We start from the raw sequence: 18,231 nt of genomic DNA, 5'->3' as shown, positions 1-18,231 counted from the left end.
TTAAATCATTACTACATCTCATTCTCCTCCTGAATACATTTCTAAGGTATCCCCAATGCCTGAAAATATAATACAATATGGAAATCTTCCCTTTATTCCTTCCTTCCTCTTCCTGACAGATATTATGAGATCCATATTTCCAGTTTTCTTCTCCTTTTACATTTCTACATTATTTTATACAGTTACTGTACAATGTATTTTAAAGGGAAATATTACATATTTCAAATTGTAAAAGATAATATAGATCATCCGGAGGAGTAATTAAGAAGAGGCTGTCATTGATTCTTTTCAGGAGACTTTGCCAAATACAAGTGTCATCCTGGTTTCACCCTGGTTGGAAATGACATGTTGACCTGCAAGCTGAATGCAAAGTTGCAGTTTGTGGGCTCACCCCCATTTTGTGAAGGTAAGTCTGTTTTTGTGTAGGCTGTACATCAGATTCATTGAGCATTCTGTTTAGTTTTCCTTTATCCTAAATGAAACTGTCAGCAAGAATTTGGAACACTTTAATTTCCTCTGGTTTCCATCTCTGTTTAATATAAATGTTTCCAGGTATTTCCTCAACGGATAGTTCAACATAGTCGAGGAAACCTGAGGTCTGATTATACACCTAAATCAATGTTTAGGAATCTAAATAAAAATGGCCTTATTTTCAAAGGTGTTGAGCTCCCGTTACTTCCTTGTTTTATGAGTGGCTATACTTATCAAGTGTTATTATTGAAACATAAAGTATAAATGTGTTAACATGACCTAATGTGTATTGCACCCCAGAGGGGAAATATTTCTTTGTTGTCTTGTGAAGGTTTAAGCACATGTGCCTAATTTAAACATTTGCAGGATAACCAATAAAAGGTTCTCCTGTGTTTTCACCGTGGTATTTCATACCATGTGATATTGTAACATTTTTAAAATGTGCTTTAAAAATATTTGTGGTAAATTTAAGCATTCACAAGGAAACACTGAAAATCTTTTGATTATTCACATTACATATGAAACTTTAATGTGTTTAAAATTTCAGGATTTAAGAACATACATTAATTATATGCGAAAAAAGTATAGGTATGTGTCCCATCTATTTTTGTATATTCATACAAAAACAAGTGAAAATATCTTTAAAACCTGATAAGCAACAACTTACATATTTATGATGACAATCCTGTAAGCAAAGTTTTCCAGACATTTGGGGTGTGGGGGGGTGTTAAGATTGTGTTTGCGGTTTTTATATATTTGATGGCAAAAAACAATCACAAAACTGTTGAAACAAAAAGAGCTAAGAAAAATCAAAATCATAATTGTACAATTCCTTCTTTGATGTCCAGCAAACTTATGAAATGAGGGTCTATCATAAAAGAGAAGCTGTTCCTGAAATTTGAAGATAACTTCAATTTGAGGGAGATTGGAGAGCAGTCAAAAATCAAACTTTTCACAAGAAATTAGTTGTAACTTTTTCTGGGGAGGGACTGGCAGCCCTCCATAATTTCAAAGTATATATTATTTACAGTGGACATCACTGAAAACTAAGCACTCATTGTGATATAAGATTAATACTTCTTTGTACTGTATATATTACTGAATGTTACCCCAGTTTGCACAAAATGATTGTTGAGTAGCATGTAATTGCTAAAGACATCTGACTATGACTGTATTAATAATCTTAACATGATAAACATTAACTTGTCCCAGTTTCTTTGGTCCTCCTGTAAAGAAAGTAGCATGTAGGGCTAAGACCTCTACACTTGTAGGGATGATGTCCACTGCTTGCAGAGAAGAAGCCATTCTCTCCGAGGCCCTCTATGAGCCTGGCCAATCTGCCACTAATAATCATGGACTTTTGTTTTTCCAGTACTCACCTAAATGTATTCTAAATATAGAAAAGATAATACCAAACTCAATACTGCATTTGGTTACTTTTTAATGGTATTCACTGCAGAATATTATGTAAATAAAAATGTTGTGTGTTGAGTTTTAACTTTTATATCAATGGATTCAGGATCACATTAGATACTCGTGTGCGCGTGTGTGTTAGTGTGTATGCACTTATGCACACAAACTCTGTTAAAAAAACATTATTATGGTGGCAAAATCAAGCACTCAGACGTTAGGAAATGCCAGAATTAAGGTTGCCAAAGTAATATCTTGAGTTTTCTTTCTTTTTTTTTCTTTTTTTTAAAAAGGAAAGCTTGAATACCCTTGGTATGGCAACTTCCACCTTTTCATGTTCTCTGTATATATATCTTCTTAATATATGTTCCATTCTATGTATCCGATGAAGTGGGCTATAGCCCACGAAAGCTTATGCTCAAATAAATTTGTTAGTCTCTAAGGTGCCACAAGTACTCCTGTTCTAAAACCCACTGAATTTCATCATGTGACATCATACTGATGGCTAATTGGGTCATCAGCATTTTGTAAGAACCTTTATATCCACCACACAGACCTCTGCAACTTGAGCTAAGGGTGTAACCGACAGCAGTAATGAATTAGCACTCTGCGTGGACCAGCACTAAATAGGGATGAGACACACTTTGCTAGTGGATGCACAGATATTTGCTGGCAGCAGAGGACATGTGAGATTCAGGAATCTTGGGTTCTGTCTATTCCAGATTCTGGAGGGTAGTGTGCTTTAATGGGCACAGCCTCTTCTGCCCGTCCCCCCTCCCACCCCCAAAAACAAACAAACCCTTGATCCCTTCTGCCTTATTCTTTGCCATGTGTCTGTTTGCCAGTCCTGTCTCTTCTCCATCCCAGTCATCCTCCCAGTCCCATTCTTCTCACTTAGACAATCCCAGTCGCCACTTCTCAGGCTTCCCATCCCAGTCTCCTTGCCTAGACATGCCTAGTCTCCCTCTCTGGACTCCCCATCCCAGTGTCTTCTGGCTCCCAGTCTGTTTGATCCCCTCCTGGCCACATTCTCCTTGCCCATAAATTCCCAGTAGCGCCCTTGCCCAGTCTTCTTGTCCAAATTTAACATCTCCATTGGACTCCAGTCACACACCCTCCTGACCATGCTACCCATCCTCAAGGGCTCGCAGTCCTCCTCCCTAGCCTACTCATTCAACCTCAGCCTCCCTCCCCACCCCTTTCCTGTTTCCTTTTCCCAGTCTCCCACATTGTTGGCTCCCTGTCCCAGTCTTTGTCCAGACAGTGCCTGTTCTACCCCTGCAAGCCAATGCCCAGTTCCCCCTCCTCTAGTCCCTAGACTCCAGTCTCATTTCCTTCCCCCAGGCACCTTAGATTAATCTACTCTTCTCTTCCCCTCCGCATTTGAATCAAATAGCTTCCTCCTGGGCCCAACAGGGGGTCAATGAGAGCACAGGAGAGACAGATCCTTGCTCTCAGTTCTTGTGTCTGGACCTGGCCTTGGCACAGTCCTCAGCAGCCCAGAGCTGCAGTTGTAGATAAAGTCCTGCTCAGCGCAAATGGAATCATCAGAGATTTTAGCTGTCTAGCAAGTCTCTATTGAGCATGTGTGAACTGTGATTTTTTTCAAAGGTTTATAGGTTGTCCAAATTTATGTGGATTGATAGAGGGACAACAAAAGGCAAATCTCTGACATACAGGCTACCCCTCTACCAAATTTCAAATCCCTTCTCCAAAGCATAGGGGTGCTAGAGTGCTTCAAGAAAAAGGATTCCAGAATGTTTATCTTGAGAAAAACAATGCATTTTTCCTTACTTATTCTCAGAAATAGCTGGATTGTTTTGGCTGAATGTTTTATTTTATTTATTTATTTATTAAAATCAGCCTGAGGTAGATATCCAGCATATAACATTTCAGCCTGAACAGTTAAAGTTCGGCAAAGTTGTAAAAAAACTGAAAACAGGGTCTTTTAATGGTAAGTGTCAGACAATCTTAATAATTGGAGGTGCTATCAGTCCCCCTATAATATGTATGTATATGTATTATTGGGAATATAAGGTGGGGAAATGAGTCATATGTGCACCTAATTTGGGCTTAATCAGCTTTCACCTTTATTTATAAAATGTCAGGCAAAATGATTGCCACTTATAGCATCTGAACATATATTTATGTCAGATGATAAACAGCTAAGACAGAATGGGTAAGGGGACAAGTTATCAAATTCTGGAGTACCAGGAAGTTCTCCTGTATTCCATGATGGTTGTTGCTGCCTCTTGTTCTTCAGTCTCATTTCTTCCATTTCCGGTCTGGTATATCTCCAGTTTTGGTCTCACTGACCAGGCTTCTTGTGCATATCCACATTACAAATTCATTAGTGTTTCTCTAATCAGCGTTAAGCATTGTATTCTGCATAACTAGTACAATACATAAGGAATATTGCTTTCCTACTTACAATTGTTGACTGATATCTTTTTAATGGAAAAGGCACAGAGAAGGGAAAAAAAATGATTAAGGGTATGGAACAGCTTCCATATGAGGAGAGATTAAAAGACTATGATTGTTCACCTTCAAAAAGAGATGACTACGGGGGATATGAAAGAGGTGTATAAAATCAAGAATAGTGTGGAGAAAGTGAATTAGGAAGTTTTATTTACATCTTCACAAAAAACGAGAACCAGGGGGCAATCAATGGAATTAATAGACCAGAGGTTTAAAATAAACAAAAGGAAGTACTTCTTCACACAATGCACAGTCAATTTGTGGAACTCATTGCCAGGGATATTGTGAAGACCAAAAATATAGCTGTGTTAAAAAAAGAATTAGAGAATTTTATGGAGGATAGATCCATCAATGGCTGTTAGCCAAGATGGTCAGAGATGGAACACCATGCTCTGGATGTTCCTAAGCCTCTAACTGCCAGAAGCTAGGAGTGAACAACAGGGGTGGATCACTTGATTATTGCCCTGTTCTATTCATTCCCTCTGAAGCTTCTGGCATTGGCCACCGTTGGAAGACAGGATACTGGGGTAGGTGGACAATTGGTCTGACCTAATATGGTCATTCCTATGGTCTTATGTAACTCTTTCAGAACAAAGGAATTTTTTATTTGTATATTGTTGTTCCTTTGACACAAGTATCCCATTCTGACAGTAATGTTGCCCCTCTGCCAAGTGGAAAGAGACATCCAGGGCCTTGCAGGTCAGCATCCTAGTAGAGAAGAAATCAGTGGCTTGGAGTCTTCATGTATTCTAAGTATTAAATTGCTTTATTGTCACACATACACCAATCCTGAAATGAGATGGGCAAACAACATGCAGGGCAATCCCTTCTTCTGGGAATCTCAGCTTGATAACAATGCCCAGTTTGTAGGGAGAACTCTGCCTCAATAATTGACTTTAATCAGAGCCCAAGTCAGAAAGCAAACTCTCCTTCTGCTTTCTCTCTTCACTTTGTGTTGCTTATATGGCTCACAGTGGTTTTAGCTGACCAGAGTGTCTGACCCCAGTATTTTCCATACATATAAACACACAAACCAGTGAACCAGGAAGTACATAATGAAAGCACCTACACATCCGATGAAGTGAGCTGTAGCTCACAAAAGCTCATGCTCAAATAAATTGGTTAGTCTCTAAGGTGCCACAAGTACTCCTTTTCTTTTTGCAAATACAGACTAACACGGCTGTTACTCTGAAACATTTCAATCAATGGCGGTTGTTTTTAGAACAGGATGAACTGTTCACATGTGAATTTCATTAGCACCTCATAAGGCTGCTTTTTTTCCTTTCCTCCTTTTTAAACTAATAATGTAATCCTTCTGCCCATCAGAGTTGGCCGCTACAAGGGCCAGGTTCTGTATCTAGTGGTTCCATTCCAATAACACAATGTAACACCAGCTCAAGCCCCCACCCAGTGACCTGGGACAAATATATACCACCCCCGCTGGGCGCCTCCAAGAGACAATACTTCCCCTCTCACAAGCACAGAGTTTGAGTGTAGCAAAAGCCTTTTAATAACAAAGAGAAACAATGTGGCATTATGTTGGGGAAACACCACCAACAGGATTCATAACACAACCCATGAGCAAAAAAAACACCCCAAGCAAATTAGGGCATGTCCTTTCCCTTTGGTGCTTGAGTCCAGCAACCCAAAAGTCCAACAACCCCAAAGTCTCTGTCCCTGGTCAGCGCAGCCCCAGAGTTTGAAAGTTTATCTGCAGAGTTTTACCTCCCAACCTGGGTGGAGATGGGGGGGGGGGGGCGTTAAGGGGCATCTTACATGATCTAAAGTCGATTGCCCCACCTCTCCATAGGGCTCCGCTCCGCTCCACTAGCCATCCCACAAATCGCTCTACTCTGCCTGCTGCCCCCATGAGCTGCTCCAGGCATCCCACAAACTGCTCTGCTAGCCATCCCACGAGTTGCTCCACACTATATCTTCAGGCTCCCCCACTACTTAACACAACACTCAGTGATTTCAGCTCTTAGTAAGTTTACCTCTTTTGTGATTTCAGCTTATAGTAGGGGAGCCTCAGTGCTGGTGCACCATTGGCCCAAAGTGAATTCAGCTCAGTAGCCTGTAACTAGACTCCTAATAGAATCAAAATTAGCTCTGATATTCCACAGTGGAGAGAGCAGAAAGTGCAATTAGCATGTAAGGCCCTCACCTGGGGGCCCATACCACCAGGTATTAATACCTATCCCCAGCCTCTCTCCACTCACTGAGTTTTGGAACCCATGACCCTTGCCTAGCGAGTGCTGCTTAGTTGATGGTGAGTCCCTCCATCATAACAAAAGGCCAAGTACAGTTCCACTGTCTTTGAGTCACACAATCAGGATAATAACAGTTGATTCCTGCCCCAATAACAGAGAAACTGGGGCTCCTACTGCAGCCAAAGTGACCATCTAGGTTTGGTGGGTGTGCCTATGCAAATGAGATCAGCCCCTGAAGTTCTTTTCCACAACCCACCATGACTCGCCACCAAATGTCAGGGTAGAGCTCATCCTGACTCTGCTTACAATAAGAAAGCCCTATGAACCAAAATTCTGTTCTCACTTATATTTTAATTGTGTTGTTTAGTCAGTGCTAGATTTGTCCTGAGGTATTAAATGTTTTTGACAGTCAGCAAGCAGTAATTGCACCAAAAATCCAGCTTTTGTTTGGAGTTTACAGTGATAGCAACAACTTAACTCTTGGCCATTTCAAGAAAAACACAAAAGTCTGAAAAAGAAACTGGAAGATTCATATAAAAACTATAGAGATTTGAGGAGCTTCTGATAATGGTTAGTCATCTGTAACAAAACAAGAGAGTAGCTGGCTTTCTACAATTCTTGCAGATGTTGTGGCAGCTATTGGCTCTCTCTGAGCCCAGCAATTCTTGCTGTTTCTTTGTAGTCCTTTGAGATATTGTAGATGAATCTCACCCACTCTGTAGTTGACAGCTTTCCCCTGAAGTGTGAATAGATTTGGTGATTTCATTGCTTTCTCTGTAGTGTTGTTCAATGCAATTCAGGTATATTGGTTTTAAAAGTTACCCATAATTGTTCATTTCAGTTCTTGACTGTTTTACTTATGAACTCTTATACATTCAGTCAATAGTAAACATGGTTATTGGTTTTATTTTTATGTAAAATATGTTGTAATAATTAAATTATGTGTAGTAGGCATGATGATTCGGACAACCAAAACATTCTATTGTAAATTGGACTTTTAGCATGAGCCAAAGTGGATGCATCTCTGAGGAGAAAGGTTTAGGCTATTCTTTCTTGGAGCTATTGTGCATTTTTTAAACTTGAGATTGCTACTGGAGAAACATTCCGCTCAGATGTAGTGAAGCCTGCAGTGATTTCAGCACTTTTGTACTATAGGTGGGAATTGGTCTTGGCAATGGTATTAAGAAAAGAACTTGAAGTAAGAAAAGAGAAAAAGGGGAGAAAATTAAGTGAAAATATGTGACACTGTAATTAATTAAATAATGTGCAAGCCTACACTATTACAATTCATTTTATACAAATGTTCAAATTGAAATAATTCTAAATTACTGTGGATTATAAACCAAGACTAATGAGTTTTCCATTTTCTTATTAAAAAAAATTTGTATAGCACAACAAATATAGATGATATTTACAGACACAACTAAAACATGTTCCTTCACTCTGAAGAACTTGACATCCAAATAAGACAGGTGAGACAAATGCAAGACAAGGTGTTCTTAGGTGTTCAGGCCAGAAGGGACCATTGTGATCATCTGTCTGACCTCTATAATACAAGCTATAGACCTTCCCTGAATAGAAACTTTGCTTAAGTAGAGCATATCTTTTAGACAAAAGTCCAATCTTGATTTAAAAATTGCCAGAGATGAGAATCCTGCACAACCCTTGGTAAATTGTTGCAATTGCTTATTATCCTCAGTTAAAAATAGTATCTTATTTTCAATCTGAATTTGTCTAGGTTCAACTTCCAGTCATGGGATCTTGTTGTGCCTTTGTCTGCTAGACTGAAGAATCCATTATCAAATTTGTGTTCCCTATGTACGTACTTATAAACTGTGATCATATCACCCCTCTTTCGTAAAATAAATAAACTGTTGATGATGGATTCTCCCATTGTGTTCGATGGATGAGCTACAGTCATTCATTGAGGGTCCTGAGATGAAACCAAAGTCCAGTATCAGACCTGCAGTCCCATCCACAAGTTCCACAGGTGAAGACAGTTGTAGATGAATGTGTGCTGCTTTTACCTTTATGCCTCACACATCTCTTTTTGATTGTAGCAGTCCATGAGGTCTTGAAATCTTTCAGTCTGAAGTGGCAGAGCTGCTGCCATCAGGTCTTATCATGGGCTAAGAGCTCCAAGGTGTTCTTGTCAACATTGCAAGATTGATGGTTGGCCGCAAGAGTGTCTTTGTAATGTTTTCTTAGTCTGCCCCTAAAGTGGGTTCTGATCTGTAATTCTCTATGAAAGGCAGCCTTCAATATTCTATTGTCAGACAAACAGACCACATGATCATACCATCTCAGCTGCATTATCACTATAAAAGCTTCAGTACCTGTGATGTTGCAGCACTCAAGGACGTCAGTAATTGGAAAGAAATCTTGCCATTTAATTCCCATTATCTATGTTAGGGGGCTTATTCCTTCATCCACTTAATTCCCTGGTCCTTCTCGCATGAACAGAGAGCAACAATACCTGAAGTCCAAAAGTGCAAACAATTCGAACCTCCAGCAACCATGATTCCAGTTTCCTTCCTTAGTGCCCCCCTTCCCAGCCCTGACACCAAGGAGCCTTACCTGTGTCCCTGTTGCCATTCCTGCCCTTAGCTAAACGTGATTCCAATTTGCCCACCCCCATTCCCTGTTCCTATTTCCCCCCCACTTCCTGATTGACTGCAGACTATATAGTAAAACTTGAGTTCTGCTTAGCTATACCTTAACCAATCATTTTACTGAAATTTAACTAACCAATCCTAACATATTGTAACATGATTATGTAACCAATTTATATCCCACCACCTTAATTAGTTTACACCCAGCAAAATTAATTATACAGCAGACAGAAACAATCACAGAACCAGACAGATTATACAGACAAACAATAGGGAAATGGGGACTACAGTGATAGAACAACAAAGAAATGAGGATTTCACATCCCAGCTATTGATAAGTGAGTTCTTGCCAGACAGGATGCTATCAAACTAAGTTTCCTTTTACATCTTCCAGGCACTTCCCTTTCCCTGGAGGCAATAGGCATTATCAGGACAGGAGTGTATTTCTAACAGCCCAATAGCACCTGATTTCAATGTGACTAGGTTGGAATGTGAGGATGTGACCGGTCACTTCCCAGCTTATGGCTGCCTCTGCTGCTTAGCCAAAGTCCTTAGCCTAAGCACAGGGCCTCAGACTGTCACAGTAAGAGAAGGCCCTTACACTGGCAGACAGTGATTTTGATTCTTTCTTTTATATCTCTGTAACTAGCTAAGTGATAAGAATACACCTAAATTCTTTGAATATAGGCCTTTACAGACAGGCCTGAATATCTGTGTCCTAACAATCTGCAGTAGACATCATAGATGGAATTGGTCCAAAGTGTTTTATGTGGAATTGATAAGTAGTCCATGTATAGCAGCCCTAGAGGAGGGTGGTGATGATGATGGTGTGGTAAATATCAATTTTTGTTTGCAGCCTGACATCCTGTTCATTTCAGAGACCATGCTGAAGTTTTCCAAAGCATCACTGGCTGCACCAATGTGCTTTTGTCACGGTTCCTCCCCCACTCTGAACTCTAGGGTACAGATGTGGGGACCTGCATGAAAAACCTCCTAAGCTTATCTTTACCAGCTTAGGTCAAAACTTCCCCAAGGTACAAAATATTACATCCGTTATCCTTGGACTGGCCGCTACCACCACCAAACTAATACTGGTTACTGGGGAAGAGCTGTTTGGACGCGTCCTTCCCCCCAAAATACTTCCCAAAACCTTGCACCCCGCTTCCTGGACAAGGTTTGGTAAAAAGCCTCACCAATTTGCCTAGGTGACTACAGACCCAGACCCTTGGATCTTAAGAACAATGAACAATCCTCCCAACACTTGCACCCCCCCTTTCCTGGGAAATGTTGGATAAAAAGCCTCACCAATTTGCATAGGTGACCACAGACCCAAACCCTTGGATCTGAGAACAATGAAAAAGCATTCAGTGTTTTACAAGAAGACTTTTAATAAAAAATAGAAGTAAATAGAAATAAAGAAATCCCCCCTGTAAAATCAGGATGGTAGATATCTTACAGGGTAATTAGATTCAAAAACATAGAGAACCCCTCTAGGCAAAACCTTAAGTTACAAAAAAGATACACAGACAGAAATAGTTATTCTATTCAGCACAATTCTTTTCTCAGCCATTTAAAGAAATCATAATCTAACACATACCTAGCTAGATTACTTACTAAAAGTTCTAAGACTCCATTCCTGTTCTGTCCCTGGCCAAGACGACTACAGACAGACCCAGACCCTTTGTTTCTCTCCCTCCTCCCAGCTTTTGAAAGTATCTTGTCTCCTCATTGGTCATTTTGGTCAGGTGCCAGCGAGGTTACCTTTAGCTTCTTAACCCTTTACAGGTGAGAGGAGCTTTCCCCTGGCCAGGAGGGATTTCAAAGGGGTTTACCCTTCCCTTTATATTTATGACAGCTGTGTAATATCATCATCATTCATTGAACCTTGTGAAACAACACAGCCAAGGTAGCAACATTTTTCAATGACCTTGAGTGGCATCTTGTCAGTGGACACAAATGGAGAAGTTGCAGTACTTTCTGGTTGAGACTGGACCATGACTTCTATCTTTAGTCTGATTGTTAGGAAAAAAAAACAAGTTGCTGCATGCGCAAAAGGCAGTCAGTGAGAAACGGAATATCCTTGAGGATATGGGCCAATAAAGGACAATCATCAGCGAACAGTAATTCATGAACAATTGTCTTCAAAACTGCTGTCTTTGCATGCAGATAATGCAAATTAAGGACATCTCTATCTATACGGTATTGCATGTGAATGCCATAATCAATGTCTCTGAATGCATCTATTAGAACTGTTGCAAACACGATGCTAAATAAAGTTAGCACAAGAATGCAGCCTTGTTCTACTGGTAACAAAGAGTTTTGATAAGCAGCCATGGTCAAGGACACGAACTGCATTCCTGCCTGAAAAGATTTAATAATGTTGACAAACATTTCATAGGAACCAAACTTGTGGCGGACTGCCATCTCAATTTATAGAATCAAAGGCCTTAATAAGATCAACAAAAACTACATATAGATCTTGATTCTTCTCATAACATTTTTCCTGAATTTGCCAAAGTGCAAAGATTATATCTGAAGTACCATTCCCAGTACACTGGCTTTCAGGCAGTATCTTCTCTGCAAATTGATCAATTAGCCATTTTAGCATGACTTGCTCGAGTATCTTTCCTGCTGTAGCAAGGAGTGAGAAGCCACTATGTTTATCACAGGATGTGTACTTGCCTTCCCTTTTGTAGAGGTGAATAATGTCCACAACTTAAGTTCCCATGGCACAGCCTCCTTTTCCCAAAACTTTCAGTAGAGGTCAGCGAGCTTCCTGTTCATGGCCCTCATATCTGAAGATCCCTGCAGGGAATACAATCTGGACCCACTGCTTTGCCATTTGATATTTGCTTGACAGCTTTCCATACTTCAGATATGTTCAGTGGAATTGAGAGTTGGTCTCAAATTGGAAATTGTTCAGGATCATCAAGCACTGGTGCTGACATTGTGGCCAGGCAGTTCAGAATTTTTATTAAAGTGTTCAGGCCATCTTTTCAGAATTTGTCCATGTTTGGTCAGCAACAGCGACTCATCTTCATTCCAAATACGGCTAATACCATTAGAATGTGGGCTGTACATGGTCTTCAGCTCATCAGAAAACCATTTGAAATTTTTTTGGTCTCCCACTGATTTAAGCTACTCAGCTCTAATTTTCCATCAGCTGTCCTTCATAGATTGAGTTATAAATTATGTTAAGCTAAATAGAGGGCAGCAGTACAGGAAATGGAGAACATTAGAATTATTGATGATGAGAAGAAAGGATTACTTTTAGAGATGGATTTCAAGAATGGAGTTGAAGGAACTGATGTTTGGCAGATAACTGCTGAGCTGTTCAAAATGATCTGGAACTTTCATTTATATGTCTGAAATTTTCCAGGCCTTTCAAGGCCTGATTTCATCTTGAAGATTAATTTTATTTGGACAGTTTGAGTAAAAATGGTCCAGCCACTTGGGAATAAGAGGAAAACCAAAGAAATACACTTTTTCTGTTGTGAAAAAAAAAAAAAAAACCAAGTCGTATGATGTTTTCTGAACAGCTTCTGTGCTGATGTAACTCAGAGTCTAAAGTTGAATTTTGGCAATGAAACCACCCATGCTGAGTGTGACATTTTTGAGTGATCCTGTGAAAAGCTGGTTTAGCTTTGAATGACATTTTTGATCATTGATAACTGTACTTCATGCAGCCTTAATATTTTATTAATATATATGCTTGTGCTTATGGTATTTTCCTCTCTCTTTGTAATATTTTCCTTCTCCTTTAGAGCTTGATCCTGCACCACCGAAGTCAATAAAGTTTTGTCACTGGTGCAGGATTATCCTCTTATTTATCTCAATTAGCATGTCAGTATTCAACAAAACAGACAAAAACTTTTTTTGAGGAGAGATTTTAGCAGTATTTGTTTTATTTTTGTCTGGTTTCCAGTGTAATTCTGTATGATAGACTTAACTAATTAGTCCCATATTTTTTGTAGCATGCATTCTTTGTGTGTCCCATTTGTTACCAGTGCTGAAACCCTCATACTTCTGAGGCATCAACTATGCGAGTGGGTCAAAAGGAAGCCTCTTTCTCTCTGACACTGCATTATAATATTCTCAGCTGGATGCAACATTTTACATAATATACAGCCTCAGAAGATTATTTATAAAGCCATATTCCCATTTGCTTTGTAATAAGGAGTATAAGTAGAGTTTACTTGGCTGATTCTGGGATAAACACATGTAATTGCTCCAGAAAGCCTGGACACAGCTGTTGTGGAACATAAAAAGGTACCTTGTCTTGTTATTTTTTTCTGTGACTATTCATTTCCATCTCTTTTAAAAGGTGCCTCTGTAGATGGGGGTTTTAGTACATATAGAATAATTTACATCTCTAGGGTAGTAAATTCAGCATTCCAAAGGAATGCTACTTTTGAAGAGTATGTCTAACATATTCAGACACCAGAACACTGCTTATTATAATTTTAGTGCAGAACTTAAGCATGTGTAATGAGGATTCATCTTTGTAGCCTCAGTGTGCACCCAGGGAAAACACATGAAAGAACTAAATCAGTGAGCATAAGAATAACTTCTTCAAATTCTTCCTCTTCTTTATTTATTCCTTGTGATTTTAGGTTTGTTTGACTGGTGTTGTTAGCATCTAGTTTCCATCCATGATTATGTTATTTCATTTCAATATATACATCCTTTTTTTTTTTTTTTTTTTTTTTGAGAACTAAGAAGTCAATTAACATTTCTAAAAAAACAGATATATGTGAATGGTATTCTCCTCAAAGGGAATGTTCCTGTGACTCTTGTTAGTTCATAAAAAGAACCCAAACCACTCTTTTCATCTTAGCTGTACAAGTACTATCATTACATCGGTCTCCTGTGAGTGAAAACAGAGTTTGTGAGATAAATTCCCCTCAGACAAAAAGCATCCCATTTATAACTGCCTGATTATCAAAGCTGCCCTTCTTGATGGTTCTTGTAGTAAATGGTTCACTTCCCTTTCCCCAATCCCCTCATTATCTCTGCTTTTGGTTTTGATGTACCACTTCAGTGTACACTACATCACTCCAGATCTAATGATATATATATATTTTACATTCTAAAATTGTTTATTAGCTCATTGAATGTGAGGGACTAGGTTTTGTGTATTTGGGGATCAGTTGAATTCAACTTTTTAATTTATAGCAGACCTGCAAACAGTGCACAAGAGTGTTTGACAATCAAACAACAAATTCAGTCGCTAGAGAAGGGTGAGAGAGAAACAGAAAATAAGTGGAGGAGAGGAGAGGCATACAAAATGTGGCATCAAAGAGGAGGAGAGGAAAGTAAAGAGAAGACAACATGTAAAAATATTTCTCAGTATCTTGATATTTTTAGTAAGTTTTGTGTCAACACACTGAAGTGAACTGCATAGACACAGCCAACACCTCCTATCAGTTAAGGAGAAGAAATACAGCATTAAATCCGGAAAATATTGGATCTGCCTGAGTCACTTGGCATGTGGTGTTGACACATCAAAAGACAGGAAAGTGTAAGTATGATAGGATGTCAGGTTGTAGGACCCTGATTCAAGGTGCAAGGATATTTCGTTGACTTTTGCTGACTGTTAGACAGAACAGGTGAGTCTTATTCGCTCCAATTTAGCAGGACAAAAGGTAAATACTCTCTAAGGTCCTCCTGATGGGAGGACTTGACAAGGGCAGACCCCATTGGTTTCAGTGGGGCTTCATGTGGGTGCAGCTATCTATCTATGCAGAGTTACTTGTCATATGAGGATCTCAGACATGAGAAAAGAAATATTTTAGTGATGAGCTGAATTCTTCCCAGAAAGTATTGTTTTCAGAAGATTCTGTTCAGACATATGCTAAAGATGTCTAAATCACAGTGCCTGAGCTTGTGAAACTAAAGAAAGAAAGAAACTTGAATGAAGTGATTTTTTTTAATTGTTTACATTTTGCTGCGGATACAGGCAGAGTAGGATTAAGGCATAAGCTAATTAAGCTACAGCTTAGGGCCTCACAATATGAGGGGCCTCTAAAAAAGAAAAAACTTACTCAATTTCAAATTTTATCAAAATTGGTTGATAAATAAAGGAGACATGGGAAAAATAAGATATAGACATTTTTGTTCAAAGATGACAAAAATAAACACATTTGGCTACACAAATATCCTTACCTGACCCTTAGCCTTCACTAATTGTTCATTATGGACAGGTGGGAGTCCAGGGCTGAGAAAAAAACATAATTGCACTTGTAAAATTAATATTTCTATGAGTAAATCTGCTATCAGTCTCTTAAATGTAGTATTTTGTTGGCCAGCTGCTACTGGTAAATTTCTGACCATGTCGTCATAACTTATTTAAATAAATAAGACAACTGTTGTTCCTACACTCCTTTATGGATGTGAAACCTATCGACAGCCCCCTTAAGAGTCTGGAGAGGTACCACCAATGATGCCTCCAGAAGATCCTTTGTGTCAATTGGCAAGATCACGGCACTAATGCCAGCATCCTCACTGAAGCCAATGTCACTCGCATTGAAGCGATGATCCTCATGCACCAACTTTGCTGGGCTGATGCCAGGCTCTCACCTTCCAAAACAAGTCCTCTACTCTCAGCTCATCTATGGTCAGAGATTCCATGGTGGTCAGAGGAAACACTACAAAGACACACTGAAAGCATATCTTAAGAAAACTGTGCACACCATACATTCCACCACATCCAAGAGTTACTACTTTTTCTTCAGCTAAACAGTTATGCAAAATGCTCTGTTAAAATGAACAGACTATAAATATAAATAGCTAATCATGAAATATTTTCTATGAGACTTAATATTGTATACTGGTTCTTTATAGTTCAGAGATTCTTAGTTGCTAAATTTTGCCTCTTTCTCCCTAGCTTTTTAAAAAAATAATGTAGAAAAAATAAGCTCGATTTAGGAGATGAAGAGAGAGTAGAGATCCTTGTGTTTATCCTTTTTAGAATCTGTAAAGGACTCAAATACACTGGTGATGAGTACAATATAAATACCTTGACTGATAGGTAGTTAACAGGTAATGTACTTCTAACAGATCATTTATTCCAACATCCTTCTTGGCGGTAGTTAGTGTGATTGTATCTGGCTGAAGAACATACTAGAGTATCTTCAAATGTTATAATAAAGATGAAGCCAATATTGTCCAACAAAAGCAGATCCATGTGCTGTGATTCATACATCTGTTTACATTAGTATTACCAGCATCACATTGTTTATTACTATTATAAAATAGTAATAGTTATTTTTTAATAATATCGTGTCATGGATTTGCATGACATTTTATAGAACAAATAAAGACACAATCCCAAAAGAGCTTACAATACAATATGCCCCTAGGGCAAGGATGATGCAGAGCTGGTTATTACTTGGGGAGGTCGTTACTGGCTTCACCTTCTACTCATCCCACACTGCCATCTTTGGAGTGTTTTATATCCCAGGAATGAGTGCACTGAGGGAGTAATCCCTGTGCTCAGTTATAGCCCTTTTTACTGCGCAGGAACACATAGGGAGGGGGCTTCATCTTCCCTTTCACACATTGAACACCCATGGAGCAACAGGGCACAGGCTGGCCCCTAAGGTAGTATTAAATATAGTAAGTAACATCAAACTTATATATTATCTACATTTTCAGAATATATATACAAAAATGAACATTAAATTGTGCATCTAATTTGCATGACTCATTATTATGATTTCAAGCACGATCACAGGAATGGTATATGTAAATGACCTATTACCCATCCAAAGTAATCTTCATGCTTATTTACTGCAATAATAGGTAAAATATTAAAAATTAGGTGTGCAATTAGAGATACATATTTTGTACACACATGTGCACAACTTTCTTTATAAAAACATGCCTTAGAATAATTTTGGAGACTGTAATTAGAAGAAAACATAGGTTATTCACCTTACAATAACTGAAATTTATTGGAGATGCCTTTGACCATATGGATTCCATCAGAGGTATGTGTGTTTCATGCTCCTGAGCCCATAATTCTGTATTTAGCCATTTCCATTTGAGCTGTACATTCTTGTGCCCCCTACAGTGAGGGCATAAAAATCAGAGCAGCCCCAACAGCCACTCATTTCCTTCACTAATATAGAAATCCAGAGAAGGACTCTATATCAGTGAGGTAGGTTGGTGGATCATGTAATCCATGTGTCTGAAGACATCTTGAAGCATTGGCGACCAACATTTACCCCTCCAGGAGGTAGGTGATTGGAGGCACCTGATCTAAAAGCTGTGACAATGGAGTAGTGAATGGTAAACATATAAAGCAACTTTGTGTAACTGCCCTACAGCTTTTGTAAGGTGTTAACTGAGCCCTAATAAAATGTGCCCTAAATTGAAAAGGAACGGGTAATTTATTAAAAAAAGTAGACAATCTTAGTGCAGTCTGTAATGCATTTAGAAAGTCTTTGAGAGGAAACAGAAAAAGTATAGGTGATTTACGAAAATGCTGAATTCTAGAAAGATTAAAGGACATAGCTCTAAGAAGTTCTAGTTTGTGGAGTTTAACTTCATGATCCTTCTGCAGAGATTAAGGGGGCAAAACCTGGTAGATGTATTAACTAATTTATATGAGAGTCCAAGACAAGTTTTTATAACAATTTTTGAGTGTGATTTAAGCATCAGATGCTTAACTTGTGGAAACATTTGAGTCAGACCTTTTATAAATCTAGAAACTGTAAGGTCAGAAATAAAATTAAGTGATTGTTCAGAGGCAGATTATATTCTGATATAGCAACCAGGTAGATTCATACTGAGTTAACAGAAAGTCCACCACATTTTAAAATCAATAAATAGTTCAAAATAATTGATACAGAAGAGCCAAGGGGTTGAACATGATTCTGAATAGGCTGCAGAGAGAAGTGTTTTCCTTTTGCTTGATTTAGCCTTCTGGTAGAGGTCTTTCTGCTTCGAATATAAATCTGTTGTATAGCTGCCAAGCAGGATTTGTTCAGAGGCCTCAGCCAACCAGCTTCCATGTGTAGAGACTCTGAGTTCAGATTAAGCATCAG

General features: G+C 38.9%; 1 protein-coding gene across 2 annotated transcripts in view; it reads left to right on the top strand.

Moving 5' to 3' along the window:
• CSMD1 (CUB and Sushi multiple domains 1) overlaps positions 1–18,231 on the top strand; it is a 2,003,711-nt gene that overhangs the window by 1,809,928 nt on the left and 175,552 nt on the right. For both annotated transcript variants that reach the window (XM_073336216.2, XM_073336215.2), the window contains exon 46: positions 293–406. In XM_073336216.2, coding sequence (XP_073192317.1) covers positions 293–406 — 114 coding nt within the window. The remainder of the gene's footprint in view (positions 1–292; positions 407–18,231) is intronic.

Source organism: Lepidochelys kempii, chromosome 3 (assembly GCF_965140285.1).
Source record: "Lepidochelys kempii isolate rLepKem1 chromosome 3, rLepKem1.hap1, whole genome shotgun sequence".
NCBI lineage: Eukaryota > Metazoa > Chordata > Testudines > Cheloniidae > Lepidochelys > Lepidochelys kempii.
This window is presented reverse-complemented; position numbering and strand designations above follow the sequence as displayed.